At 47.8% G+C, this 27,623-nt stretch overlaps 3 protein-coding genes across 3 annotated transcripts; 2 read left to right on the forward strand and 1 right to left on the reverse strand.

The window, feature by feature from the left end:
* The first annotated feature begins 67 nt into the window (after positions 1 to 67).
* Positions 68 to 1,306, forward strand: LOC120691771 (expansin-B2-like). The gene is made up of 3 exons (XM_039974962.1): positions 68 to 302; positions 396 to 505; positions 612 to 1,306. Exons 1-3 carry the CDS (start codon positions 86 to 88, stop codon positions 1,128 to 1,130), a joined length of 846 nt encoding a protein of 281 aa, XP_039830896.1. The 5' UTR covers positions 68 to 85; the 3' UTR covers positions 1,131 to 1,306.
* Positions 1,307 to 19,869: 18,563 nt separating this feature from the next.
* Positions 19,870 to 20,451, reverse strand: LOC120689113 (alanine and glycine-rich protein-like). Its single transcript, XM_039971448.1, has one exon. The coding sequence runs from the start codon at positions 20,449 to 20,451 to the stop codon at positions 19,870 to 19,872; it is 582 nt and encodes a 193-aa protein (XP_039827382.1).
* A 4,447-nt stretch (positions 20,452 to 24,898) lies between these two features.
* Positions 24,899 to 26,604, forward strand: LOC120692067 (expansin-B3-like). Its single transcript, XM_039975280.1, has 4 exons — positions 24,899 to 25,224; positions 25,349 to 25,458; positions 25,673 to 25,863; positions 25,996 to 26,604. Exons 1-4 carry the CDS (start codon positions 25,014 to 25,016, stop codon positions 26,315 to 26,317), a joined length of 834 nt encoding a protein of 277 aa, XP_039831214.1. The 5' UTR covers positions 24,899 to 25,013; the 3' UTR covers positions 26,318 to 26,604.
* The last annotated feature ends 1,019 nt before the right edge of the window (positions 26,605 to 27,623 follow it).

Raw genomic sequence — 27,623 nt, forward strand, 5'->3', positions numbered from 1 at the left:
GACTTGCCTATAAATTCTACGGCCATGCCGTCTCCTCGTTCCTAAATCGAGCCAGAAGCAGTAGAGACCAAGCTGGGATCGATCCATGGCCGCCGCGATGGTCTCCTTCAAGGCTATTGCACTGGTTGCAGTTGCAGCACTCGTCTCCGTGCTGGGCGCCCACGCCGAGCCGAGCTACAATAACGACACCTCCGCCCGCAGGGAGCTGTACTACTCCGACGGCTCCACCCCCAGCAGCACCTGGCGGCCTGCCAGGGCCACCTGGTACGGCCGCCCCAACGGCGCCGGCCCTGACAACAATGGTATGTGCCGGAGCTAATGCTGCCGTACGTGTTGTGCGTCTGAGACCACTCTCGTCGCCGGTCGCGATGCTGATCGATCGGCACCATCTGCAGGTGGCGGCTGTGGGTACAGCGACACCAACCTGTACCCGTTCAACTCCATGACGTCGTGCGGCAACCAGCCTCTGTTCCTGGACGGCAAGGGCTGCGGCGCATGCTACCAGGTACGAGCTAGCTAGCAATGGACGGCCTGGATATATAGCAGTGACTAGTGGCACAATGCAGCTCTATCTCCACGTATACGTTCTGATCGCTCCGCCTATGATTCAGATAAAGTGCACCAGCAAGAACAACCCTGCCTGCTCCGGCGAGCCCAAGACGGTGATCATCACCGACGTGAACTACGACACCAAGGTCGCGCCCTACCACTTCGACCTCAGCGGCACGGCGTTCGGCGCCATGGCCAGGCCCGGGTACAACGACAAGCTCCGCAGCGCCGGCATCCTGGACATCCAGTTCCGGCGGGTGCCCTGCAGCTACAGCGGCCTGCCGGTGAGGTTCCACGTGATGGGCGGCTGCAACCCCTTCTACTTCGCGGTCATCGTGTACTACGCCGGCAGCGACGGCGCCGTGGTGCAGGTGGACCTCCAGGAGGCCAACTCCAACACGTGGCGGCCGCTCTACGAGTCCTGGGGCGCCGTCTGGAGGATCGACCCCGGACACCCGCTCAAGCCGCCCCTCTCGCTGCGCGTCCGCAGCGACTCCGGCAAGGTCCTCGTCGCCAACAACGTCATCCCGGTCAACTGGAGGGGCAACGCCGACTACCGCACCATCGCCCAGTTCCGCTGAACGCGATCACACTGAGCTGGCGGCGACAATGGATCGCTCGCTCACAGTCAGCTGCTCGGCTGATTCATTATTTTTGTATGGTCATCTCGATCATTGTGATTGCGAATTTGCAGTGGCTTTTTCTTTACGGTCGATCTTTGCGAGGTTTCTTTTGAGATTATTGTTGCTCCTACTTGCGATTTGGAGAATTATTCTAGATTACCCTTGCCGTTGTGCGTCTTCGGATGCATATATATATATATATATATATATATATATATATATATATATATATATATATATATATATATATATATATATGTAGGAGGCAAAGTGTGTTGTTATATATCCATGTGCACCGCTATCACAAGTGTTTACAAACTACATTCCCATTAGATTACGGGCCTCATCAATGTTTGACTTCTGAATCGGGTGTTTCAGATTATTCTAGTCTTGTACTTCGTAGATGCAAATATGAAGCTGTAACTTGCACTTCACTATCGCTTTTTAGAGCACTGCTCTGCGCTTAAACTGCAGTATGTAGCTCCCTCTCATGTTGCTCAACGTGGAAAACCACAAAGGTTGAATATACCAAGTTCTTTCTTAAAAAAAATCAATATACATCAACGTCAAAATTGTACATCAAAGTAGAATGATACAGTACATATTGGTTGAGCTAAACTGTAACGGTAAAGAGAGTAATCAAATATCAAATGTATCAACGCATGAATTTTTGAAAGTAAAGTGTATGACCTGTCTTTAATACTTCACATGTTTTGTTTAGATCCACAAATTCCTAAAATGCAGATTGAAATTATTTAGGTCCATCTTTAGAGGTCCAAATAAACGGCCCGATCTACTCCAGCTTTCTAGTGGAACCACCACATCAGACATAGGTGGGCTTGGATGGTTGTGGGCTCAACATATATATGCAAATCCACCATCTTTTTCTTATTGCCTTGCATCGAGGCAGGAGTTATTGGGCCAAAGTTGACCAACTTTGATCGGCAAAGATCTAAGAGAAAGGCAACAGAGAACATGAGAGGGATTGGCAGAGAGAAGAGGTAGCCTAGTCCTGGTGATTGAATATCGTGATTGGTTCTGCCTTTGTGATTTCAGCCAAAGGAATCACATGTGCCCTCTATATGGTGCCTTGGTGCATGTTGATCATATTTTAGGTGCAAAGTTTTGGTTTTTGGATCTTAGATCATGTGGCCCTTTGTAACTCTAACCCATCTGGTCTTTTCTTCTATTAATTCAGACACATGAAGTTTTTGTGTTCGCAGAAAAGGAAATGAATACTCTTATAATTCCGAACTTCTTGAAGTTTCATTGGAACAATTTGGCATGCGACCGGTTGAATATGGTTAATAGTCATCCAAGGTGTACTTCTCTTGTCGACGTGGTGGCTTTCTTGCTTTCTATGTGCCTCTAGCTGTACCTCATTATCTAATGACCTGGAAACACTGTGACATATCTGCGTAAATCATTCAGTGATTTAACTGTGATATCTTGTTTAAATCCATAATGTACAATCAATAACATCAGGATTGATTATTATCTGTATATCAAATACAGTTGCAGTAGCTACCTTGATTTCTTTTGTTGGTAAAAAATATATGTGAAATGGCATCTGCAGAAGGATGTATTATTATGCCTCTTTGCTGACATATAGAAAGTACTCCATCTGATGTATTATTAAGTATTTGTTTAGTTCATATCAAGAGCATTCTCAAATTCTAAATTGAATAATATTCAAGTGCCTTTTGGCATCTTACTTCACCTTCCAATCTTCCATGTTGACCTATGTTTTTTCCAAACTATACCAAGTGTTTGTTCTTGCCATAATTTTATTCTCTTGCATGGAATATATTTTCAGACTGGTATCAGGAGACCTTATTACTAAGGATGACAAAAATCATCCAGCCAAATGCAACTAGATAAGAAGAAGGAATCAAAACATAAAGACAGGTGCTGGAGCTAACAAACTGAACAGAAGTTACAGTTGTTTGCTTCACCACTTTGTCTGAACAAGATCGACTTATGTTTTTCGGACCTTTGGAAAATGCAGATTTCGGACTATGAGGACAACAGAGATGAAGAGACCGATGAAGATTGTGCATTCTAACTTTGTAACCTTTTTTCTTATTCTCTTAATGAAATAAGTGGTAAGGCATGGTCCAACAAACAACAACAACAACATAGCTTTTTTTCCCAAGCAAGTTGGGGTAGGCTAGAGATGAAACCCGAAAGAAATAAGTTCAAGGTTCAGGCACATTGATAGCTAGTCTCCAAGCGCTCCTATCCAAAGCTATCTCTTTAGAGATATTCCAATCCTTAAGGTCTCTTTTAACCAACTCATCCCACGTCAGTTTAGGTCTACCTCTACCCCTCTTTACATTATCGACCCGCTCAAGAACCCCATTACGCACCGGCGCCTCAGGAGGCCTTCGTTGGACATGTCCAAACCATCTCAGCCGATGCTGAGTAAGTTTCTCCTCAATCGGTGCCACCCCGACCCTATCCCGAATAACTTCGTTCCGGACTCTATCTCTCCTTGTGTGCCCGCAAAACCACCGCAACATCCGCATCTCTGCTACACTCAGTTGCTGCACATGTCGCCTTTTTGTAGGCCAACATTCAGCACCGTATAACATCGCCGGACGAATTGCTGTCCTATAGAATTTGGCTTTTAGCTTTTGTGGCACCCTCTTGTCACAAAGGATGCCAGAAGCTTGCCGCCATTTCAACCAACCAGCTGAAATTCTATGCCTAACATCTTCATCAATGTCGGCATCCTTTTGTAGCACCGATCCTAAATACCGAAAAGTATCCTTCTGGACCACCACTTGCCCATCTAGACTAACGTCTCCCCCCTCATGCCTAGTCGCGCTGAAATCGCACATCTATAGGTAAGGCATGGTCCAAGAAAAAAAAGATTGTGTGTTGAACTGTCACTGCTACAAAAACAATTTGTAGGAACACCCTAAATTTATTGGGGGCGGGTCAAAATTTGACATATTACTACAAATGGAGCGAAGTTACCGTACGGATGGAACACCCCCTCCCCCGCTACTAAAAATGGGTCTATTTTTAGGAGCGGCTGAGGGGGTGACCCGCTCCTAAAAATACCATTTGTAGGGGCGGGTCACACCCTCACCCGCCCCTACAAATGATTTTTAATTTATCTCCAGAAATTTATTTACTTCAAATAAAATAGCACCGCAGACAACATAGCGGATGGTCCAGCAGAAGGGAGCGGACTGTCCACGGGTTGTCCGAACTTCACTGTAGAAGATTCGGATGTCCGAACACGCGGAGGATCCAGCCAGGTGGGGCGGACGGTCTGTAAGCCACTACAAATAATTTTCAAATTTATTTCAGAAATCTATTTAATTTAAAAAAAATAGGAAAACACATGAATAAAGTGAAACTTGTACCATATGCCTATTTTGATCTATAGAACAATCAAAAAATATCAAAAGCATATTTCAATGTATATAATGATTATGATTGTAAAAGCATAAAGTAAATCTTGAATTGTATGAGAGAATAGAGTGAGTTATATATTATAGTTTCACACTCTTAATCATTACATACATTAAAATATGGATTTGATATTTTTTTAATTTTCTACACATCACAATAGGCCTACGGTGTGGCGGGCCCGCGGAGTAATGGCTGCGCCGGAGCGGAGTTTGACAGTGGTGCAGAAGCGATCCGTGGCCGCGGAGCTCGACGGCGGTGCACGGAGCGGCGGCGCGCACTGCAGCAGCCCGTGGCTGCAAGGCTCGATGGTGGCGGCGCACGGAGCAGCGCCCGTCGGTGCGGGCCCCGACAGTGATACGTGCCCGCAGCGGCAGCGCGCGGAGCAGGGGCTGCGCATGGAGCAGCGGCACCAGACTGCATGGATCAGCAGTGGCCCGGAGCAACGGCAGTGATGCGGGCAGCGGCCGCACGGGGCAGACGACCTGCAGCAGATCTGCTCTGCTAGGGGCCTCCGGCAGTGGCAGCGGCGTGGGACCTCTCGCTGGACAAGGCAGTGCGTGCCCACATCATCCTCGCCGGTGCGCTCTCTGCCCTATTGCTGCTAGAATGCCATGGCGCGGAGGAGCAGCGGCGGCCCTGGGAACAGCAGTGCACGACCGTAGAAGCGTGTGACAGCGTGGCTCCGGCCACGTCGATTTATTTTAATATTTTACTCGATATGTAGGGGCAGGTGGTGGCGTGATCTACCCCTGAAAATCTGTTTGAAGAGGGCGGGTTATGTGCCCACCCGCCCCTACAAATCGATTTCTAGAGACAGGTTAGGACATGACCCGCCCTTACAATGGATTTCCAAGGATGGGTGAGGGCATGACCTGCCCTTAAAAATAGATTTTTAGGAGCGGGTTTGTTACCCGCTCCTGCAAATGTTATTTTGAGCTGCAAAAAGCAGCAATGGGTCTAACGCCTGTTTCTAAAAATCTCGTTTTGACCGCCCCTACAAATACTTTGTGTAGTAGTGTGTGTTCCTAGCAAAATTTTACTAATGAAGATTCGTTTGGTAAAAAGAAATGAAAAGGTTACCAAGGGCCTGTACACAGGATATAGTTATTTATCAAGAAAAAAACTATCATATGATTGAACCTTCGAGGCATTAAGTGGATGATAAGATACTGCGATAAGATTCCCTTCAAGCTCACAATCGAAGTGACATGATATGTTCAGTACAACTATGACCGTGCTATGGGCAAACAACATTTGTCGAATCATAGTCTAAGTATGGTTTCATAGCCTCGCAAAAAAAGGTATGGTTCATAGGTTGTTTATTTGTGATTGGACCGGAGTGGCTGACGGTTAATTTTGACACACATTTTTCTACTAAGGTGTCTTTCGCTACACTTTTTTGCCAAGGAGTGCAACATTAAAAACATCTGAATTTTGTATGTATAGCATTGACGTTTTAGAGCATCACGAATAGAATCTGCAAGTGCACTGATATCATTGGAGCTTCCACCTAAGACTATTACAGGGTATCGTATCCACTGATGAATGTGAGTATATTATCTAAGGCTCGAATTCGTCCAAAGACACCACACTACCAAAGAGGTAAGGGGTAGAGAGGATTTCCATGGCTAAGAATCAAAGGTAAGATAAAACTAACTAGTTGTTTACTTCGAGCTATCAGCTTTGCCTGGATAACATCAGAAGTTCTGATAATAAAGCTACTGTCGTACACCCGAACATGGAGGATTATGATCGCACAAAATAGGGTTGTCACCACCTACAGACTACTTTTACAAACCGTGGGGTGTAACAACAACCGAAGGCTAGAGTCTAGTCTAGACACCACGTCTACATTGTCTTCTACTAACTCTAGAGTCGATCAGGATTATCCATCTTTATTAGAAGTTATACTCTAGAGACATCCACTAATACTAGTGAATAATCAATCTTGTAAACAACTAGAGAACTATCAATACTTAGCTAAGAAACTAAAACACAAAAAGATCACAAACTTATACTATGATTGATAAGCAGCGTTGAGCACTGGAAAACACAGCGCCTCCTCGACTTCCCCTTACTCTCTCCCTAATTTCCTAGCACTACCTAGGCAGCACTAAAACTGTAAGGCAAGCCCCTAACTTTAAAAGTAAGAGAGGAGTGAATGTGAGTTGTGTGCATCATTTGGACCACCCCCCTCCCCCTACTATTTATAAAAGGGAGCCAGGGGTCTTCTGCCGTGAGTTGAGCCTCCTATCATCTGGAACTGCCATTATCATCCACTTAGGAGACAACACATGGAAGGGGAAGGTTGGTGGCGCCAAGACCCAAGACTAGGTCGCCCCAACATTGTGGTCGACCGACCGCCACGTGGCACCAACCGCCTTCAAATTTCTCCGGGAGGCTGCCATGTGGGTCCATAAGTCGGTTACGGGTGATAGCTTGTCTTAAGGCGGTTTACCCCCTCAGGTGGGCCCATAGATCCTCGTGCTCGCGCCTGATTGATCGAGAAGGTATTGTCTTCGATTGATGACGCATTCATGCACATGGGATGTGTTTCCTTCTCATGTGAGGTTGTCAAGTGGGTCCTTTTGATCCTTATATGGTTGGGCATTTCTACCTTGGACCATACTTGCTAGTTTCTTGCATTTTTTTTTATCAAAAATCACCTTCGCACATTTTCAGACCAGCATTTGTGGAATTGTCAATAAATCATCCTATGCTAACATATATTCCATTTGATACTCATATTTTGCGTGATATTTGATAGTCAAAATGGGTCAAAATAGACCGTCAGCATATTGCCAATGTCATGAACTCTCTGTCTCGCCCACCTCCATCTTTCTTCGTCGTGTCAACTACTATCGACGTGTTATGCTGGTTCCAATTAGTAAAACACTGAATCCACCGCTGAACATGAATTTAGCGATGGAGATCCTCTTTCCAGATAACCATGTCATAGAACTTATAAGAAGATGGAGACACGAAAAGCACATGTTTAATCGTAAAAATTGGACTTTTTTCAAATAGAATGCAACAGCAATGAAGTGTCACACCAATTATTAAGTACTTCAGCTGCGAAAATCTTTTTTTTTGCACAAAACTTTGATGAAGGTGCTACGTCTGGACATTGGATAGAAAATGAGGACTCACACCATTACCGATGTAATTTAGCGCTTGAGATCCTTATTTCAGTTGTTTTGTCCTCCAAAATCTGATGGAACATGCAAATGGAATTTGAAATGAGGAGTCACTTAAATAAAGAGGAGCCACAGAGATCCCCGAATTCAGCGCATGTGATCATCCTTTCAGTTGCTTTATTCTCCAAAGTAAAAAGGAAAATACTACTCCCTCCATACCAAAATATTTGTTGTTGTTGACTACTTTTACCAACTTTGACCATTCATCTTATATAAAAAGTTAAAAATATCATTTATTTTGATTGTGACTTACTTTATTATCAAAGGTATTTTGAGCATGGCTTGTGTTTTCATGTATTTGCAATAACATTATAAGATGAATGGTCAAAATTTACGTAAAAAGTCAACAACGACAAATATTTCGATATGGAGGGAGTACTAATAATTAAAAAAGAGCAGAAGAGGACAAGAGTTCACGCCACTTTGACACCTTCACCTATCCGTCGCCTGCTGCTCTCCTCAGTCCCCAAAGAAGTCACAATGCACACACAACCAACTCGAGCAGAAGAGCAAACACGGAGGTGCACGCCCCGCGTCCACCGGCGGCCGCCACCGCCGCTGATCACCGGAGGTATCCCCCTCCCCTTCCTCCTCCTCCTCCCTTCCCTCACATGCATCCTCGTAGCAGTCTTGGTGGTCCTTAATTTCCCTTTGTTGGTAAGGCTGAAAACCCCCGTACGTTGCCCAACTCGTCGAAGCGGCCGAGGGAGGGGATCACTGCGGAATGCGGATTCTCTCGTCGTCCGGTGTGGCGATCAAGCGGCGCGCGGCACGGCGGGGTTTTCGCTTCTGAATTTTGGCTTCTTCCCTGATCTCGTGGGGTTCGTTTCGGTAGCCATGCTTGGGGAGTGGTCCCGTAGGACAGAAATTTGTAGCACAATAAAACTCTAAAAAAATTGTAGCCCAATACAGGCGCGGTGGGGTATTTTATTCTGGGGAGAGCCAAAATGGCTTTTTGTCCCCGTCGATTGCTTTGCGAAGTCGTAAGGTCTACTAGACTTGTGTATTAATTTTTTCCGTATGGTCCTGTTTCCTAATGATTGATGCGTGTATGTGCTTCCATATGATCGAATCTGGTGCATATGCCAAGTCTATCTAGGTGGATGGGTGGCTAGCACTTTGGATTCTATTCACCGTGAAAACTATGCTTTTAACTTCATCATGAATTTGGCAGTCATGGCTCTTCCTATTGTGTTTTGATTATTCCGGTGGTCTGAATTCTGGTGTATCTGACGGGAAAATTGTTTGTGCTGCAATATTCATGGCATCGTTAGGCTGCAACGGTTGGAAACCATCATTGTTCTGGTGGATGCAATTTAGATACTTATGTTTGCAATTCACACCTTTTTCTTCTCCATGGGGTTAGTATTCCATATAATAATTCGTGAATGAACGCATATGTGTGCGTTGCTTTGGCATTACCTTTCAAAATAACCCTATTTTTATTTGCCATATTTCCAAGCTCACTGGTTTCTCTTTTTTTTTGTCAGTGGTACTTCGATTTGGTACAGATTTTGTTGCATAAGATTATCTGCTAATTAAACCATTTTCAAGTGCAAATGGATTAATGTACATCCAGTTTTTAAAAACTTACTGATGTTATGGCAGACCTGCTCCATTAATTTTGATTGCTTACAAAAGTATTGCTGCTCCTAATGCATGGTGTAATGCCTAGCATCTAATCAAGTTATGCTTTTTTCCATTTAAATGTAAATACAATATAACTTTACCGATCTCTTTTTTTTGTCTTTTCACATCTTTTTTATACTAATCTTGTGTGTGCATCACCTCTAGTACATACTCACCTAACTACATCACAGCATGCCGCTATGACCTTGCCCACATATTTTCTTGATTCATGGCACACACTTTTAGCAATATAGATCATCTCCATGAGCTATTAAAGTTCAAGCCTGAGTTGCTTGAAGTTGTCATTTTTTGTTTTTTGTAAACATATATTGTATGAGATTGTTGTGATTCTTGGCATTCCTTTTCGAATAGCAGTTCTTTAACTGATCCAAACTAATTTTATTTAGGAACTTTGGACATGAAGACATGCATCCCTAGAGCTGCTACCCAGGCTACGAAATTTGTGATGGTTGTGTCCAACAGTAAGTTCGATGATGATTACTCCTCTGGTTTTGTTGCTGTGAAGGCTAGTGTTGACGGCCATAATTTCACATTCTAATCCGTCAACTTCTCGGAAATAACATGAGCTTTACACTATGTTCCATTCATACTCTATTTATTTCTGACGAGTTCCACAAGTTTTGGATGAGTTATGATTGCAGGAACAGGTGTACCAAAAATGAGCATAAAAGGGCAAAATCTCAGGCCGACCGGCCTCTCCTAGGCCGGCCGGCCGGCCTGGCACCTCCAAAGACACGACCCCGGCTTCGAACCAGTGGCAATGTGATACATTCATGGGGCTCTGTGTCGAGGGTTGGGCCTTGGTTCAATTAGATACACTGAAAGGCTTCAATATCCATCCAAAGATCCACAAGGCAGCCCAAGGTCACAAATATCTCAAGAACCCACTTCCCTGGAGAATGCACAAGAGCAGAGTGAAGTCTCGGCAAAACCAGAGGCCGAGATGGGCCAGAGGAAGGCCGGCCGGCCTGGCAACTGCAATAACGGCGCAAACCCAACTGTCAACTGACTCCAGGAAGTGATCAGAGCCGTTGTCCAAAAGGCGGTGGCCACGTGGCGGCAACCCCAGGCCGGCCAGCCTAGGGGAGGCCGGACGGCCCCACTTTGCAGTGTCTCAAGCCCCGGCTTCGCGTGGAAGACAAGCACACCGACCTTACCTGCTTGCAACTAACGCTATGGAGGATAACTGCCAGTTACCGACCTTGGGAGGGCTATAAATAGAAGCATCATCCATCACTCAAGACACACACCATTGGAGCTCTTCTCTTCCACTTGTACTTTCTAGAGTAGGTTAGTAGCTTGGGAGTTAGAGTTGAGTCGAGCTTGCTCGGGATTCCGGAGTCATCGGAAGTCTGGTATAGTTCTTGTATCTTTCTTTTGACTTTATTAATATAAGTTATATTCTTTACTTTTCTAAGTCAGCTTTACTTTCTGTAGTCTTTTATTTACTCAAGTCTGAGGTTCAGCTTGAGCACGGAAGTTTTCCTTTAGCTTAGACTAAGTTATCTTTCTTACTGATCGGGAACTTATCTTATGGATTTTCTCGCCCGGACTAGAGTATCTCAAGCTAGTGCTCTAGGTTGAGGAGGATTTCTCTCGAAGGCCTCGAGAGAAATCCTAACACCGAGTGCAGACGTGGTGTCTGACCTTAGTGTTAGCTAGAAAGTGTGTTCCACCCCAAGGAACCGTTGTGGTAGTCGGTAGGTGGTGACAGCCCTATCCGTCCTTTGTAGTCCACCACGTTCGGGTGTTTTTATAGCAGTAGTGCAGGTTGCCGTTGGACTCCCCACTCATCTTTTTCTGAAGTCCTTCCTCTTCCAGCCGCCGAAGTAAGCTCTGCTTTCCCAAGAACTAGTTAGGTGTTTAGTCTGATCTAGAGAGGCTAGCTCGATAGTTCAAAAGTGTATCAGGTGTCTTATCTTGCTCGTTGTCCTCCCAGCTCTACCCCTCTAAGGTTTAGAATCTCCGTGTGTCACTCGGTCATTGCCTGGCCATTTATCTTACCTACCTATCTGGCTTACCCCCATCTAGTCAGTCGGTCGATAAAGCTAGTACAGTTATCATTCGGTTTATGATACTCTTTACCATAGTGCTTCCCTGAGAAAAAATATGATACCCTAGAATACTCTAAGGTGAAGTGCTACAGTCCTTTACCTCTATACTCTTACGAAATATGGTGGTTACCTCCATACCCCTTAAAAGATCGCTCGCACCTATATAGCCTCACGCTAACTTTCATTTACCTATGTGCCCTTCTTAATGGATTTGGAGCTAACGGTGTCAATCTATCAAGTGGGGCCAAACTGTAAGTGACTAACGGTAAGTGAGTGCAGTTCATGCGTGCCACACCTGCCGACCATCTAGAGCGCCGGCATTGGCGCCGGGGTGCGCCGCGGCACTGGCGACGGTGTCGAGCCAATGGTCCACGGGAGGCATGAGTGCCGCCGCGGACCCCCTTCCCACCGCCACTGGTGTTGCTGCCAGGCGGCGCAGACGAGACGGTGAGCTCGCGGGTGTTGTCCTAGATGAGGAGGCAGTGCACGTCCTCACAGAGCGGCGCACGCCATAGCCGTCCTGGAGGAAGGCTCGCAGAGCATGTCCACGTGGCCAAGCGATGCTGCGCGCGGCGCCCGCGCGAAGTTCGCGGTCGTCCTTGCTACCGCCGCTGCCGTTCAACCGGATCACGGCCAGCAAGTAGAGCGCCTCGTGGTGCCCACCCACCGCCACCGCCGCCGCCGCCATCAGCGCCTCGCTGGACCCGTGGCTCCTCAGGCAGTAGAATCGGATCTGCAGACTGCAGACTGCAGCACGCACAAGCAAGCGGAAAAAGCGGGCTTCCAGGTTGCCGGCGTCCGCGTAGCACTGTAGGAAAGCGATGCGTGTGTCCAACTAGGCTGTGGCACGTACGGCGAGGCACCATGGCGACGCCCGCGCGAGCACCACCTTGCTCTGCCCGAGCTCCCTAAACCTCTTGCACCTCCACACTAAAACAGCTATCCCCACCATAAGAGCTCCAGCAGCCAATCCAACGATTCCTCGATTCACGAGACTCTAGCCAGCCGATAGGGCACGTATGAGAGCATGGCACCGGCGAGGTCGGCTGGCGAGCTGGCGGACGCCGCGATGTCGCGCAGTATCGACACGATGAGATGGTCAGGCACATCCTCGAACATGTCTCCCAGGCTGCTGCCACCCACTTACAAGTGGGGCTAGGCCCACATGTCAGGATGCTTAACGGTGAGGATGGATGGAAGGTGGATGGAAGGATACAAAGGTAAAAGAAAGTTTGCGCAAGGACATACAAGTGTGAGTGAACTTTTTAAGGGTATGAAGGTAACCACCAACTTTCGTAAGGGTATACAGGTAACGGACTCTTTCTGGTATCATGTGATTACTTTGAGAAGATATCGAGTGGATTATGCAGACTGACAGGAGGACCTGTGTTTACTATGGACAACAGGAAGACAAAAGGTTAGCAGTACCTTTAACCCACTTCAAGGAGATCATGAAGAAGCTTGATACTGCAGCACCACCACCACCAAGGGGAGGGAGGTAGAAGAAGAAGAGCAAGAGGAAGAGGAAGATGAAGAGAGAAGCAGCTCCATAGTTTTTATGTTAATTAGCATTGGACTCTAATCTTGTGACTATGTTTGTGTGACAGACGGCTATGATTGTTCCTACTCATATGTCTATGTGATAGATTGCTACGAACTCTTGTTCCAATTTTTACTAGAAGATGTGTGGGTGGGCCTAATACTACTAAGCTGAGGACCTACACCTATGATACACCAACTCACTCTAGAGTCAGTCAGCCTCTCAAATTTATAGTTACTTAGTATTTTGGTTCCTTTTGACAGTAAAGCCGTCTTTTTCACTTTTGGGTGGCAAAGCCTACCAACAGATGAAGCTGATTTCCTAGTGCCAGAGCCAACCTACGATAAAGGGCAGACCCTTTGTGATCCCAAATGATAGAGCCAACCTTCGATGGATCGCAACTTATACACTAAGTAACTGTATATGGCTTAACCGAGAGACCAACACTTACAAGAACAACACTTTATTGCAACACAACAATACTATACAAGAGCATACAACACTCTCTTCTTTAGTTGCTAGCCTAGCACTCACCCTTCTCTCTTGCTCTTTACTAGCACTACCACCTTTTTTCTTCCATGCTCATGGATGAATGTCATGGCAAGGGACGGAGTCTCTATTTATAGGACAAGAGGGACCATGGTACAAAGGCAAGTGTCCCATTTCTAGAACATTCCTAAATATCCAAGCATTTCCTTATTTTAATTATTACTAATTTTAGAGTGTTCCATGAAAAATATCTCCTTGCAAGGTGAAGAATAGTCTAGAAGATTGCCTTGCTCTTTTTTAACAAGATGAAATGTGCTTTGGTGTCCACCTGCTATGTGGCATTATATTGGATGCATATTGCTAATTCGTGGTGTTACTGACCACTGCACTGTTGTGAATGTGAGATCATGCATACAAATTAAAACTTTTAGATACCATGCGGAGCTAAAACGCATTATTAAAAGACCTACAACATAGTAGACAAGTACAACTCCATTCGCTGGTGAATTATAATGCCGATGGTATTTCAATTTGTTTTAGAAAGGCATGCTTTCTACTCATCAAGTATACGAAAGTCTCAGAACGCACAGTTAATATGTGATTAATCAGAATACAAAAACGAGTAAAAATTTTCTGCTTCTTGCAGCAGCAACCTCATTCATGACTCGTGACTTTCATCCAATTCCAGACCAGTGGATTCAAAAGAAATAATCAAAGATGAAATAAATAATAAGGTCACGTATCTCCATCGACTCATCCTCTTCTTTGGTCAGTATCTTCTTTTACAAGCCTCGTAGCACGTAACTAAATCCCAGCAGCAAGAACCAACTTCATGCAACTCAACCCCAACCCTCTGTAAATGCACCCAACCCTCCACCCCTCCCCCCCTTCATCCTCAAGAATGCTCAGGAGAGCATGGAGCATGTTCTTTTGAATCTTCCTACCACTCAAGAAAAGAAAATAAATTACCAACGACGGCCTAGATCCCACACGCGCTCTGTCTCTTCCCTCAACCACCAGTAGGTCCCAGCCGCCAGTCTCTTTCCTCTCCCTTTTCTTGTTCCCTACGCCCCTTTCTAGCTCGGTGTCAGCGTCATCCACCAGGCCCTGCGCGACCACCTTTCCACCTCAGTGCGCCACCTCCGCTCAGCGACAAGACATGCCATGCCCTTGCATTAGCCGCCAAGAACCCCTAGGCCATAGTGCCCTAGGCCACCGCGTCACCTCATATTGAGCCACGGGATGCGCACTGCATGTCCCTACGATCGCGCTAGAGCATCTGGACGCCGGTGTCGCGAACCACTTTTCCCTGCTACGCGCTACACCTCTATTCTACCCGCCTTGCCCTTCACCACCAACCACTACACCTGCACGAGGGTAAGGAAGGGAAGGAGGAGAAGGAGAAGGGAAGAAAGGGAGAAGGAGGAGGAGCAACTGCCCGCGCCTGGAAGTGGCGCCGCTGCCCTGCTTCGTCTTCGCCAAGCTGCCGCCATACCGCAAGTCTTCCCTGTGCCTACGTCCCTATTCTTCTCCGCCTCAACATGAGCATGCACAACCCCTCTTTTCCCTTACCTCCTTGCTCCCTATGTTGGGCCGCGCCTCCGTGCTGGCCAGAGCGCCTTCGTGGTGCTCTGCTACGGCTGACAGTGATGCGAGATGAGCAAGAGGAGGGCCTCGGCCTCCCCTAGCTCCAAAACCCTTGTCTATGTTAAAGTGTAGTGATGTTCAATGCTCGCTAATCTTTCTTCTAGCACCAATAGTAACTAGTACTAATGATTAGTGCTGAGATTACTAGTTAAGTGGCATAGGCATTCATTCGGATTAAGCCCCTTGCATCTCGTGTACGGGTCGTCTCTGTGGGTCGCACGTCATGTGCATTGGGCCATATCTGTGGGCCTCGTTTCTCGTTCATTGCTGGACCACCTATTCTCACAATTTCCTTGGTTCCTTTTACATACAACAAGGGGCCAATGGAGGGCGAGATGAAGACCAATCCCAACCAGCTTGTGTACTCCAAGGTCATGGACATGAGGAGAGCGCAGCATTGTCGAAGTGATTGTGAGGCGGAAATCTGCAGCAAGCATTTCCATTTCCAAAGGCAATGGCTTAGACATCACACGCTGGGAGTGATATTGCTTGTCCTCATGTGTGAACACGTGGTGAGAGTAAATCCTGGCGAGACTGGTGTGGCCATGCGTAATAGGATGGCGACACCTTCAACGACATTGCCCTCCTCTCCATTCCAGGGCTCAAGGGTGAGTCGAGGCGACCGCATCTTGGACGGGTGGGGCTAGCCATCACTTCAGGTGATGCTTCGTGGAATCATCACCTGAAGCCACCATCCCACGAGCGGCTCACACCCCTTCATCCTCACTTTTTCTTCTACCACCTTCTTCCCGAGCATCTCCGCCGTCGTCCGCCGTCCGCTAGCTCCCGCTCAAGCTGTCCCCCACCCCACTGGCGTGAGCGGGCTAGGGTCCGTCGGATCCCCGTGACGGCCCACGGGACCCTAACCCGCTCGCGCCGGCCGCCTCCTACCACCACCACCACAGCATCCCACTGCCGTCGCCGCCTCCATCCACCACCGTCTTCGTGTCAACTCCCCCGCCTCGGCGCCGGCCCCCACCGCCCACCCTCCCCCCCCATTGCGCCTCATCACCCCCGTGCTTGCCTCCTCCGATTGTCCATCCTGCCACTTCCGGCCCTCCCTCTATGGCTGGCAGTGAGCAGCAGCCCCACAGTAACCCCAAACCCGAACCCCGAAGACGATTCAGACAACTCTGGGACTTTTATCAGTGAAAAAGCAGTGCAACGACTGGAATTAAATAGTTCCAGCATCTCACCTATGAAGGTTAATGTGGCTGATGGTGGACAATTAATCCCAGACACAATAGTGGAGGCAATTCCATGGGTCACACAAGGGCATTCCTTTACAATTGCAGCTCGAGTATTACCATTGCCATATTTTGACCTCATTTTGGGCATGGATTGGCTGGATCAATACAGCCCAATGTGGGTTCATTGAAAAAGAAAAAAATGAGGTTTACCCACCATAATAAGAGAATTACGTTGACAGGCATCAAAAAGTGCACCTCTAAGTGCCTACCTCTTAAAGCAATTAAATTCAGAGGTTTGGTGATGAAAGGAGGAATAGCTCAGTTGGTCCAACTAACTCTAGTCAGCCCATCAGTATCAGCTGCAGCCTTGCCAGAAGATATACAAGAATTGATTCAACAACATGAGAATCTAGTTCAAGAGCCCAAAACTTTGCCACCACATTGACAGGGGGATCACTCTATACCATTGTTGGAGGGGTCCAACCTGTCAACATCAAACCATATAGATACAATCCAATGCAAAAGGATGAGATTGAAAGATAGGTAAAAGAGATGCTTGCCAATGGTGTAATACAACAAAGTACCAGCCCCTTCGCGTCTCCTATCCTTTTAGCGAAGAAAAAAAGATGGAACATGGCGCTTCTGCATAGATTATAGGCAGTTGAATGCTATAACAATTAAGGACAAATACCCTCTCCCAAACGTGGATGAGATGCTAGATGAATTGCATGGAGCTAAGTGGTTTGCTAAATTGGATATGCACTCGGGATATCATTAGATTCGGTTGAAGCCTGAGGATGAGTACAAGATGGCCTTTAAAACACATAGTGGGCACTAGGAGTTTAAAGTGATGCCTTTCGGGCTCACTAACGCACTAGCAACATTCCAAGCAGCAATGAACACTATATTTGAACCACTACTGCAAAAATGTGTCCTCATTTTCATGGATGACATCTTAGTCTACAACCCGACACTAGATGATCACAAGACCCACCCGCAGGCTGTGTTTCAGTTGTTACAAGACAACAATTTGTTTCTGAAGTGATCCAAGTGCTCTTTTGCTCAAATCAAGTTTGAATACCTTGATCGCATAATTAGTGACAAAGGGGTGGCAACTCACCCTTCAAAGATTCAAGCAATCCAAAACTGAGAACACTGTAGGATGCAAAGCAGCTGAGATAGTTCTTGGGATTGGCATGTTACTATAGGAAATTCATCAAGAATTATGGCCTTATCAGCAGACCTTTGACTGACCCACTTAAGAAGCATTCTACCTTTGTGTGGACACCACTATTACAACGGAGTTTTGACTCCTTGAAGAAATCTCTAACCACTACCCCGGTATTGAGTTTGCCAAATTTTGCAAAAGAGTTCACAATTGAGACTGATGCAAGTGATAAAGGGATTGGCGCAGTTTTGATGCAACAAGGCCATCCTATAGCATACTTAAGCAAAACACTCAACAATAAATCTCAAGCACTATCTACATATGAGAAGGAATGTCTAGCCATATTCTAGCTGTGGATAAGTGGAAACCTTACTTACAACATCAACCATTCACAATTGCAACAGACCAGCGTAGTCTAATTCACTTGGGGGAGCAAAATTTATCTGATGGCCTGTAGCACAATGCTTTTGTGAAATTATTGGGCCTTCGGTACAAATTAATATATAAGAAAGGTATGGAAAATGAGGCTGCAGATGCACTGTCCAGGAAATCTGTACATGAGGAAGTACATGCTCTCTCAATGAGCAAACCAAGGTGGCTGGAAATCATTATGGAGGGGTATCAAAAGGATGAGGCCACCAAGTAACTACTCAATAAATTAAGTGTTTCAGGTGAGAACAGTAAGTGATTCTCTTTGGTGGAGGGCCTGATCAGATATAAAGGTCGTGTGTGGCTTGGATCTCACAAAGCAGCTCATCAAGCTGTGTTTTCTGCAATGCATGATCAATGTTAGCCTAAACGTTAAACGGTGAACGGTCGGTCACCCACCGTGTAGCAAATATTCGGAATACACGGCCGTTTAAACGGTCTTATAAACGGTAAAAATGGTTTTATACGGCTTTACACAGCTAATCGGCCTACACGGCTACCCATCGAGTAGCGTTTACACGGCGTGTAAATGGTGTAAACTGCCATGTAGGCGAATAGTGTGCATGATAGTGAGGACATAGTGGGATATTTGGTACATACAACAAGATAAGGGCATTGTTTGCTTGGCCAAGAACGAAGCAAGATGTGACTGAGTATGTCTCCCATTGTCAAGTCTTCTAGCAACCCAAACATGAGCATTCCAAAATGTCAAGGTTATTACAGCCACTACTAGTGCCACAACAAGCTTGGCAAATAGTCAGTCTTGACATTATAGAAGGGCTTCTCAAATTCAAAGGCCTTAAGTTTTCAAAAAAAAGGCTTTGATGCTATTCTGATGGTGATTGATAAGTTTACTAAGTATGGTCATTCCCTCCCTTTATCTCATCCTTATACAACCATGTCAGTAGCTCAATTATACCTCAATCAAGTCTACAAGCTACATGATTTGCCTCAGATGTTGATATCAAGCAGAGATAGTGTGTTTACTAGTGCTATGTGGTAGGAACTATTCCAGCTACCTGATACTACACCGAATATGAGTTTGTCATACCACCCCCAAACCGATGACACAGAACGGTTAAATCAGTGCCCTTTTTGAGACATATCTCAGATGCATGGTGCAGTCTTGTCCTAAGAAATGGTCTCATGGCTTGACTTAGCAGGATTTTGGTATAACACAACTCCCCATACTGCTCATGGTAAGACTCCATTTGAGGTCATGTATAGGCACTCACCAAGACATTTTTGGATCACATCAACATCCCGGTGCACAATCCCTAACGTGGATCAGTGGCTAGCTAGCTAAGAGAGCTTAGATGAAACATAATCTTGATCGGGCACAACAAAGGATGAAGCACTAGGCCGACAAGAATAGACAAGAACGACACTTTGAAGTTGGTGATTAGGTATATCTGAAGCTACAGCCTTACTCTCAGCAATCAGTGGAAAAGAGGCTGCATCCGAAGTTAAGAAGTATTTTTTTCCATATTTGATTCTACAAAAAGTTGGTTCAGTAGCTTATAAGCTTCAATTACCAGCCACAAGTCAAATACATCCAGTGGTGCCGTCTCTCCTGAAGAAAGCTCTTCCACCTAATACCTCTGTAAGTGCTGATCATGATCTCAATTGTATTTCTTGTTAGAGTTTCTTGAGTAAAGTCCATTTTTAGCCATCCAACTCTTGCCTCGGTTTGGTTTTGGCCATCGAACTCCAAAACCGGGTATCTTCGACCACTCAACTATCAAAACCGGTCACATTTGGCCATCCGGCTGTTTTGGTGGCCAGTTTCGCTGACGTGGACGCCGCATGGCAGTGGGGCCCACTTGTCAGCCATCCTCTTTCCTCTCTCCTCTTTCTTTTCTCCCTCTCTCCTCTCTCCTCTCTCTCCCAGTTCCTCTGCTCGGCGGTCATGGCGGCTCCGTGGTCCGCGGCGGTCCTCCGCGCCCTTCCTCCTCCTTGCCCACGGCCGCAGGCGTGGTCCGCGGCGGCGTGCAGGCGAACCAGCGGTGGTGCTCGTCCTCGAACAGACCAAACCCGCCGCCGTGACCCGTTCCCCACCATGCGAGCTCGGAGCATCCGCCGGCGCCGCCAGCGTACGGGCCTCCGCCGAGCAACCGTGCGCAGGCCTCCGCCACGCCGCCGCGTGAGGAGCCGTGGGGGCGGGCCGGGTGGCAGAGGAGCCGGGGAGGGAAGGAAGAGCAGGGGAAGGAGCCGCGGCCGAGTCCGCCCGCGGCGCCGGCAGGGGACCGCGACCGAGCTCCGCTCGCGGCGCTGCCGAGCTCCGCCCGCGCTGCGCGCGAGGGGCCGCGGTCGAGTCCGCCCACGGCACTGCCAGGGGACCGCGGCCGAACTCCGCTCGGAGCAGGGGAGGAGCCGTGGGCGAGGAGGAGGAAGGGTGCGGAGGACCGCCGCTCCCCGCCCTCCTGCGAGCGCCACCGCCTCGCCGCCCAGCCCGCGGCCGTGGGAGGGGCGCACGGTGGTTTGAGCATGGAGCCGAGCTCCCTATCGTTCCCTGCAACGGAGAGGAGGCCTGGGCAACAAGGTCAGCGCCGCGGACGACGAGCTCCGCGCCATCGACCGCGACACGGGTGGCGCAGGTGGAGCGCCCGCGGCGCCGGCGCCCAATGGCGGAGACCGCGCCACCAAGCTTGTCGGGCATCCGGACGCGTTCGAGACCGACGAGGTGGAGCGCGCGACTGCGGAGGCCACGGCGTCGAGGAAGGAGGGCCCCGTGGACGGGCCGGGGAGCGCGGACGGGCAGCCCTGGGCACCGCCGCCGCATCCTCCTTCCTCCCCACGCCGCCGCACCCCCTGCCCCGGCGGCCGACCATGCCATCGAGGACGGGGTCGTTGCGCTGCTCAGGGGAGGGAGGGAGGGCGCCGGTGGAGGCCGCACCGGCGAGCAGGAAGGAGAGAGGAGGAAGGAGATGAGATAGGAGAGAGAAAGAGGGAGATAGAGAGAAGAGAGAGGGGTCGTAATGCTGACAAGTGGGCCCCACTGCCATGCGGCGTCCCCATCAGCGAAACTGGCCACCAAAACAGCCGGATGGCCAAATGTGACCGGTTTTGATCGTTGAGTGGTCGAAGATACCCAGTTTTGGAGTTCGATGGCCAAAACCAAACCGAGGCAAGAGTTGGATGGCTAAAAATGGACTTTACCCTTTTTGTTATACTGGATATGTTCCTGCATAGATACTACAGCGGCGACTACAAAAGTTTAGTGCCAAGTATGTGTTGTTTGCTCTGATTCATTGGAAGGATCTTCCGAGAACATGGACTACATGGGAGTGGTTGAACACATTACACCATCAGTTTCCAGTTATGACAGTGCTTCATTCTATACCATCCAGTGGCTAAGGTGTGGCAACTCAAGGACAAGTTTGCTGCTAAGGGGGAGGAATGTCATGAGCTACTTATGGGCTTGAGGCCATGTATTAGCGTATTGGGCATGTGAGCCGTCTTGGGCTTCCAGCCTGTGTAAGAACCCCTTAATTGTCTCTGGTGATGGACTAAGGAGGGGAATTGAAGTATCGAACAACTAAAAAACTACAAACCTTCTTCCTCACTTCCAACTGCTGGAGGCAGCGTCGCCATTCTTCCAACTGCTGAACGTGGCGCCGGCCACCCTTCCACTTACCAGGACCATGACATGGAGGTGGTATTCAGGAATCATAACTCACAGCCCCTAAGGCATTGCAGAACAGGAGTAAGGCAAGGAGATCCTCTTTCACCTCTTCTTTATGTGCTAGCATCTGATCTCCTGCAAAGTATGGTAAATAAGGCTAGATCTGACAACCTGCTTCATCTGCCAATTCCTTTGCAACATAGTCATTATTTCCTAATATTACAGTATGCTGATGACACATTGGTAATCATGGAGTCCTGTCCTACTCAAATGTTAGCACTAAAGAATGTTCTGTAGGAGTTTTCTACTTCCACAGGTATTAAAGTGAATTACTCTAAATCCCTAATGGAACCTATTAATGTTGTGGACAGTCGAACAGCTTCATTGGCCTAGCTCTTTGTCTGTGAATTGGGATCCCTACCATTTACATATCTGGGTCTTCCACTTGGGCTCACTAAACCCAAAGTGATTGATTTCTTGCCTCTAGTAACAAAACATGAGAGAAGAATGTCTTACACCTCTGCATTTCTGTCATAAGCTGGCAGATTAGAAGTTACAAATTCCATTTTCACATCTTTCCCTATGTTCTTCATGAGCACTTTCAGACTGCATAAAACTGTGGTTAAGCAAGTGGACAATTACAGAAAACACAGTCTTTGGAGAGGGGCAGACATAAATAACAGAACACCATCCAAAGCTGCATGGGATTTAGTTTGTTTACCAAAATCAGAAGGAGTGCTTGGAGTCCTCAATCTGCAGACACAAAATGAGGCCTTGCTTCTTAAAAATCTTCACAAATTCTATAATAGACATGGCATCCCATGGGTGAATTTAATTTGGGAGAGACATCATCCCATGGGTGAATTTAATTTGGGAGAGACATGATGGAAGGATATCCTAAAGCTTTTAGATTCTTCCAAAGGACTTGCCATGGTCAATGTTTCTGATGGAAAAACATGTCTTTCCTGGGATGATCTATATGGTTAAATAAAGTTCCTCGTATCCACTACCCACGGTTGTTCTCCTTTGCCAAAAACACGGGCATATCACTCCACCTGTCTTTAAATACAGAAGATCTAGAGGATTTTTTGCACCTCCCATTATCTCCATTGGTAGTAACCCAATTGTTGCAAGTTGCAGAGAATTTGGTTACCCTTCCAGCAATTGAAGAAAAAGATACCTGGACTTATATTTTGGGTACTCCCTTCTTCTCAACCTCTAGAGCTTATAAGCACCTAACTAGACACATGCCCGTTCATTCATTTTTTAGAAAACTCTGGAAATCTTCATGTCAGAACAAGCACAAATTCTTCTTCTGGCTCCTCCTTCGAGACCGACTCAGTACCAGAGAGCTACTCAGAAGAAGGAATATGATTTTGCCCTCATATGACTGTGTCTGCTGTAATTTGGGGATTGATGAATCACTCACCCATCTCTTTTTCTCATGTCCTTTTGCTCAAGCATGTTGGATCAGATTAAACATTGTTCTTGTGGAATTAGATCCAGTTCTGGCAATGGAGGAAATCAGAGATCAGATCAACCTCCCATTCTTTATGGACATCATGATTGTCTTCTATTGGAGCCTGTGGATGCAAAGAAATGATCTCATTTTCAGGGGAATTCATCCTTCACCGGTTAGATGCCTTGACAATTTCAAGAAAAAAATTGCTCTAGTTATCTTGAGAGAAAAAGTAAGATACAAAGAGTCTGTGTCACAATGGTTAGAAGGCTTTGTGTAATTGCTATGATCTTCTTTTTAACTTTTTTTGTATCTTGAACCTTTGGAGACTTTGATGTACTTATTTTTTTTAATATAATATAATCAGTAGGGGATTATCCCCTCCTGTTTCATAAAAAAAAAACCTAAGGCTTAGAGGTTGTGAGTCTAAGCTATGAACCCTTTTGCACATAATAATATAATCCATATCATGAAATTAGGAAAAAATGATGGAATACTCTACTCCCCATTCCCCGTACGTGTAGTTTATTCATGCTTGTATGGAGATTTTGTGAAATGAAGATAAGGACATTGATGGTGTTTTCTTGATTCCTTCCTCAATCCTCATATAGCCTATACTATAGAAAAGCATGATTTCGCTATGTCCTCAGGCCAATTTCTAAGAACTGGTGTCCTATAGGCAAAGCCATGTTCTTTCCGTGTACTTGACATAAATATGCCCAAATCAAACTACAATTTGAAACATGGACCCTATAAGTGCACGCGTGTGTATCATTGGTGTAAATATATGCGTGCACATAACTCCCCAATATATTCTTGTGCATCTCATATTTGATTTTCTCTGAAAATTTGCACTAGTTAAATTCACAAAATCAACATGTGGCTTGTGCTGTAGTGCGCAGATACCTTCCCTTTGAGACTTGCAGCATGCACAGCTAAACTGACTACGGTCTCACAGCTGAATTGAGTACGGCATAGCTTAAAGAAGCTCAGTTTAATTTTCTTGGCATCCTACAGTCGTGCTTCTCAAGTCCTAGAATATTTATGATTGAAGTGAGTGTTGACTTCCTCATCGTATTCACTTTAGAAGCTACTTACTGCCCAGTAAGCTGTAACTATCATATAGAGTACTATACTAATTCCAGTGTGTGGACTAGCCGTAGCAGAGTCCCACTGTTCCTCCCCTTCAGAAATGGGAACGAGGGAGGTCAGACTGGCTGGTGGCAGGCTGACTGGCCGCATCATCATCTCTTTCGTCTAAAAACTAGCTGGTGGATGCACATCCCTGTCAGCTGCATAAACACTGCATCGGACCGACAAATTCAGTTTAAAAATAACGCTCTGATGCACAAAACAGCTCTGGAACTGGAATTGTGCGAAGGATCTAGTCTGTACTGGCTCCCGTCCGGTTGCGCCATATCCGATCATTCCTTGCAATCGAACCTCTCCACTCCAGCCTCACCCCATCCAATGCAACTTCAAAAGAGCTGGACGCATAGCGCATTTCGACCTGAACTAGATAATCTGCGCGAATTATTTGCAGGTAACATGCCCATAACTGCCAAGATGCGACAGGTTGCGATTGTATAATGGTCTGCGCCCGCGAACCGACACCTTCCCTTCCTCCATGATTCGCGCGGTGGCCATGTGACGCGACGGACCTCGCGATGAGCCAGCCTCAGGCCTATAGCTCCAACGCGGGCCAGGCGCACGTCGGGTGCAGCGACCATCGACGACGCCGCTGCCGGCCGGCCGATTGGTAGTTCCATCGCCACCACTTTCCTGTCCTGTCCCGCCTATAAATACCCCCCACCCCCCCCCCCCCCCCCCCCCCCCCCCCCCCCCCCCCCCGGCAATGTCCTCCGCCTCACACCATCCCAGCACAAACCAGACAGCAGCAGGTGGTGCCAAGCAGCAGCTAGAGCTGCTCATACAGCCTGAAGCTCCTCCTTCTGGCTACTGCAAGCATGGCCGCCGCGCTCTTCTCCTTCAGGGCCGTGGCGCTCGCCGCGCTCCTCCTCGCCGTGATCGCCGCCTGCGGCGCCCGCGCCCAGCTGCAGCCCACCAACGCCTCCGCCGACTCCCAGGAGAGATCCTTGCTGTCCTACAGCGGCGGCTGGATCCCGGCCAAGGCCACCTGGTACGGCGCGCCCACCGGCGCCGGCCCCGACGACAACGGTAAGATGCCTCTCCCGTTTGTCCTAGCCCATCGATCAGCGGCTCTTGCCCTGTGCAAATCGCAATGCGGCTCACCCCCATGCCATTGTCATGCCTTGGTTCTGAAATCTGAATCTTTTGCCAGGCGGCGCGTGCGGCTTCAAGCACACCAACCAGTACCCCTTCTCCTCCATGACGTCGTGCGGCAACGAGCCCATCTTCAAGGACGGCAAGGGCTGCGGCTCCTGCTACCAGGTACTGCGTACTGACCACCATGGCGCCCACCGACCATGCCAGATTAGCACAGTTGGTGCTGGCGCCCGGTCATTTTATTTTGGTTGGCCAAATTAAAGATGCCAGCATGTGGCGTCCGTAGCTAGCGAGCGCCCCGCAGATTGCTCATCTTGATGATGGGCAGCTAGGAGGAGGAACGTGCATCCGTTGACCCTATCGCGCCTGGCTTTTCCAGATTCGGTGCCTGAAGAGCAACCACCCTGCCTGCTCCGGCGTGCCGCAGACGGTGGTCATCACCGACATGAACTATTACCCGGTGGCCAAGTACCACTTCGACCTCAGCGGCACGGCGTTCGGCTCCATGGCCACCTACGGCCTCAACGACAAGCTCCGCCACGCCGGGATCATCGACATGCAGTTCAGGAGGTAATCCGCTTGCGGTTGCAGCACCACCACCATACCTGACGCATTTCACTCTTCGGTCTCTCGTTTTCTGAAAATGTAATTAACCCGCGCGCCCGCGCCGATCTCTCTCGGCCCTTGTCACCGCTGCTGCAGGGTGCCGTGCAACTTCCCCGGCCTGACGATCAACTTCGTCGTCCAGCACGACTCCAACCCCATGTACCTGGCGGTGCTCGTTGAGTTCGAGGACAAGGACGGCGACGTGGTGCAGGTGGACATCATGCAGCACAACTCCGGCTACTGGGAGCCGATGCACGAGTCCTGGGGATCCATCTGGAGGATCGACCCCAACCGCCCGCTCAAGGGCCCCTACTCGCTGCGCATCACCAACGAGTCCGGAAAGCAGCTGGTGGCCAAGAACATCATCCCGGACAACTACATCCCCAACACCAACTACCGCTCCTACGTCCAGTACTAACAACTGCTCGCCGTCGATCGATCAGCAAGCTAGCCGCATGAGTGAGCTCCAGCACCGGCTCAAGGGCTCCCTCGCTCATTATAGTGGCCGCCGTTGGCAATTGCGCTGAGGGTTTTTCACCTCGGTTCCATTGTTGGTGTGTCCTGAAGGTGCGTGGGAAATTAGAGGAGGCAAGCATCAACGTGTGTTCTCCCGCCCACTGTCACTCTACCATTATTACCAGTGTGTAACCAGAAAATTATGGTTATAAATTATGCAGTACGTGTGCTGCTATATTAATTTAACTAGCATGCTGTCTGAAAACTGGACTCTCTCTCACACACACACTCTTCTCGGGAGTAATTACTGGTTTCACTTCGCTTAAGGTCTGTTTGGGAGCACTATGCTTCACAAAATCCAGCTCTGTGTATCCATCTCCATCTACGATAAAAACCTGAACTATATATGAGAACCCCAATGTAGTATTATGTTCTCACGAATTACGATATCAGGGCATCCATGGCGCATAAATCGATTGACTTCATTTCCAATTAGTAGATGATTCTGGTCAGTACTTTTCTTCATAGTACAGCCACCCACCAGCAGAGATTCAGAGGACTGTTAACGATAAGCCTTTTTTCTCTCTCCGATATTGTTGCAGCAGATTTGGCGGTTGGGAAAAGCTCATTAAAGTCGATCGTCACTCCGATCCTGATGACAAAGGAAACAACACTAGTACTCTCCATACTCCTATATACAGTGACAAAGTTCGTTGGTGTTGGAAAGCAAATGATTCTGCAGATCTCCCAGCAAGAGTCCCTTTCCCGCCAAAGCTTTTTCCACAACCGATTCCATAACCGCCAGTCCCGTAATCATGTGGGACCCTCAAGAATTTCGTCCCCAAAAAAAACAACTAGATCGTACGGCCCCACTGGATTCGCGCCGTGATTACAGGCGCTAAGCCCCAGGTTAACATGGCTGACTTGCAATTAATAGAAGCTTCGACGGCGAGCAGGCGACGACTCCGGCTGCGTCAGTAGTAAATGGTGCCGTAAACACGATCACGTGGTGGAGTATGCTCAAGAAAAAAAAATGGCGATCGAGCTCCTCAAGTGTGGACAGGGTCGTAGCGATGATCGATCGAGGATGGATCTGTGATTCAGGGGAAAATTTGGGGACACGTCGTCGCGCCGGCCGCTTTCATGAGCCATGATTCTCGCAGAATACACATGGATGAGCAGCGGAGCACGCTACCACCCTCAGTGCTTTTTGGACACTCGTTTCTATCTCTAATAAAAGAAACTGACAGCAATGTCTACTGTAATCC

Source organism: Panicum virgatum, chromosome 9N (assembly GCF_016808335.1).
Source record: "Panicum virgatum strain AP13 chromosome 9N, P.virgatum_v5, whole genome shotgun sequence".
Lineage (NCBI taxonomy): Eukaryota > Viridiplantae > Streptophyta > Magnoliopsida > Poales > Poaceae > Panicum > Panicum virgatum.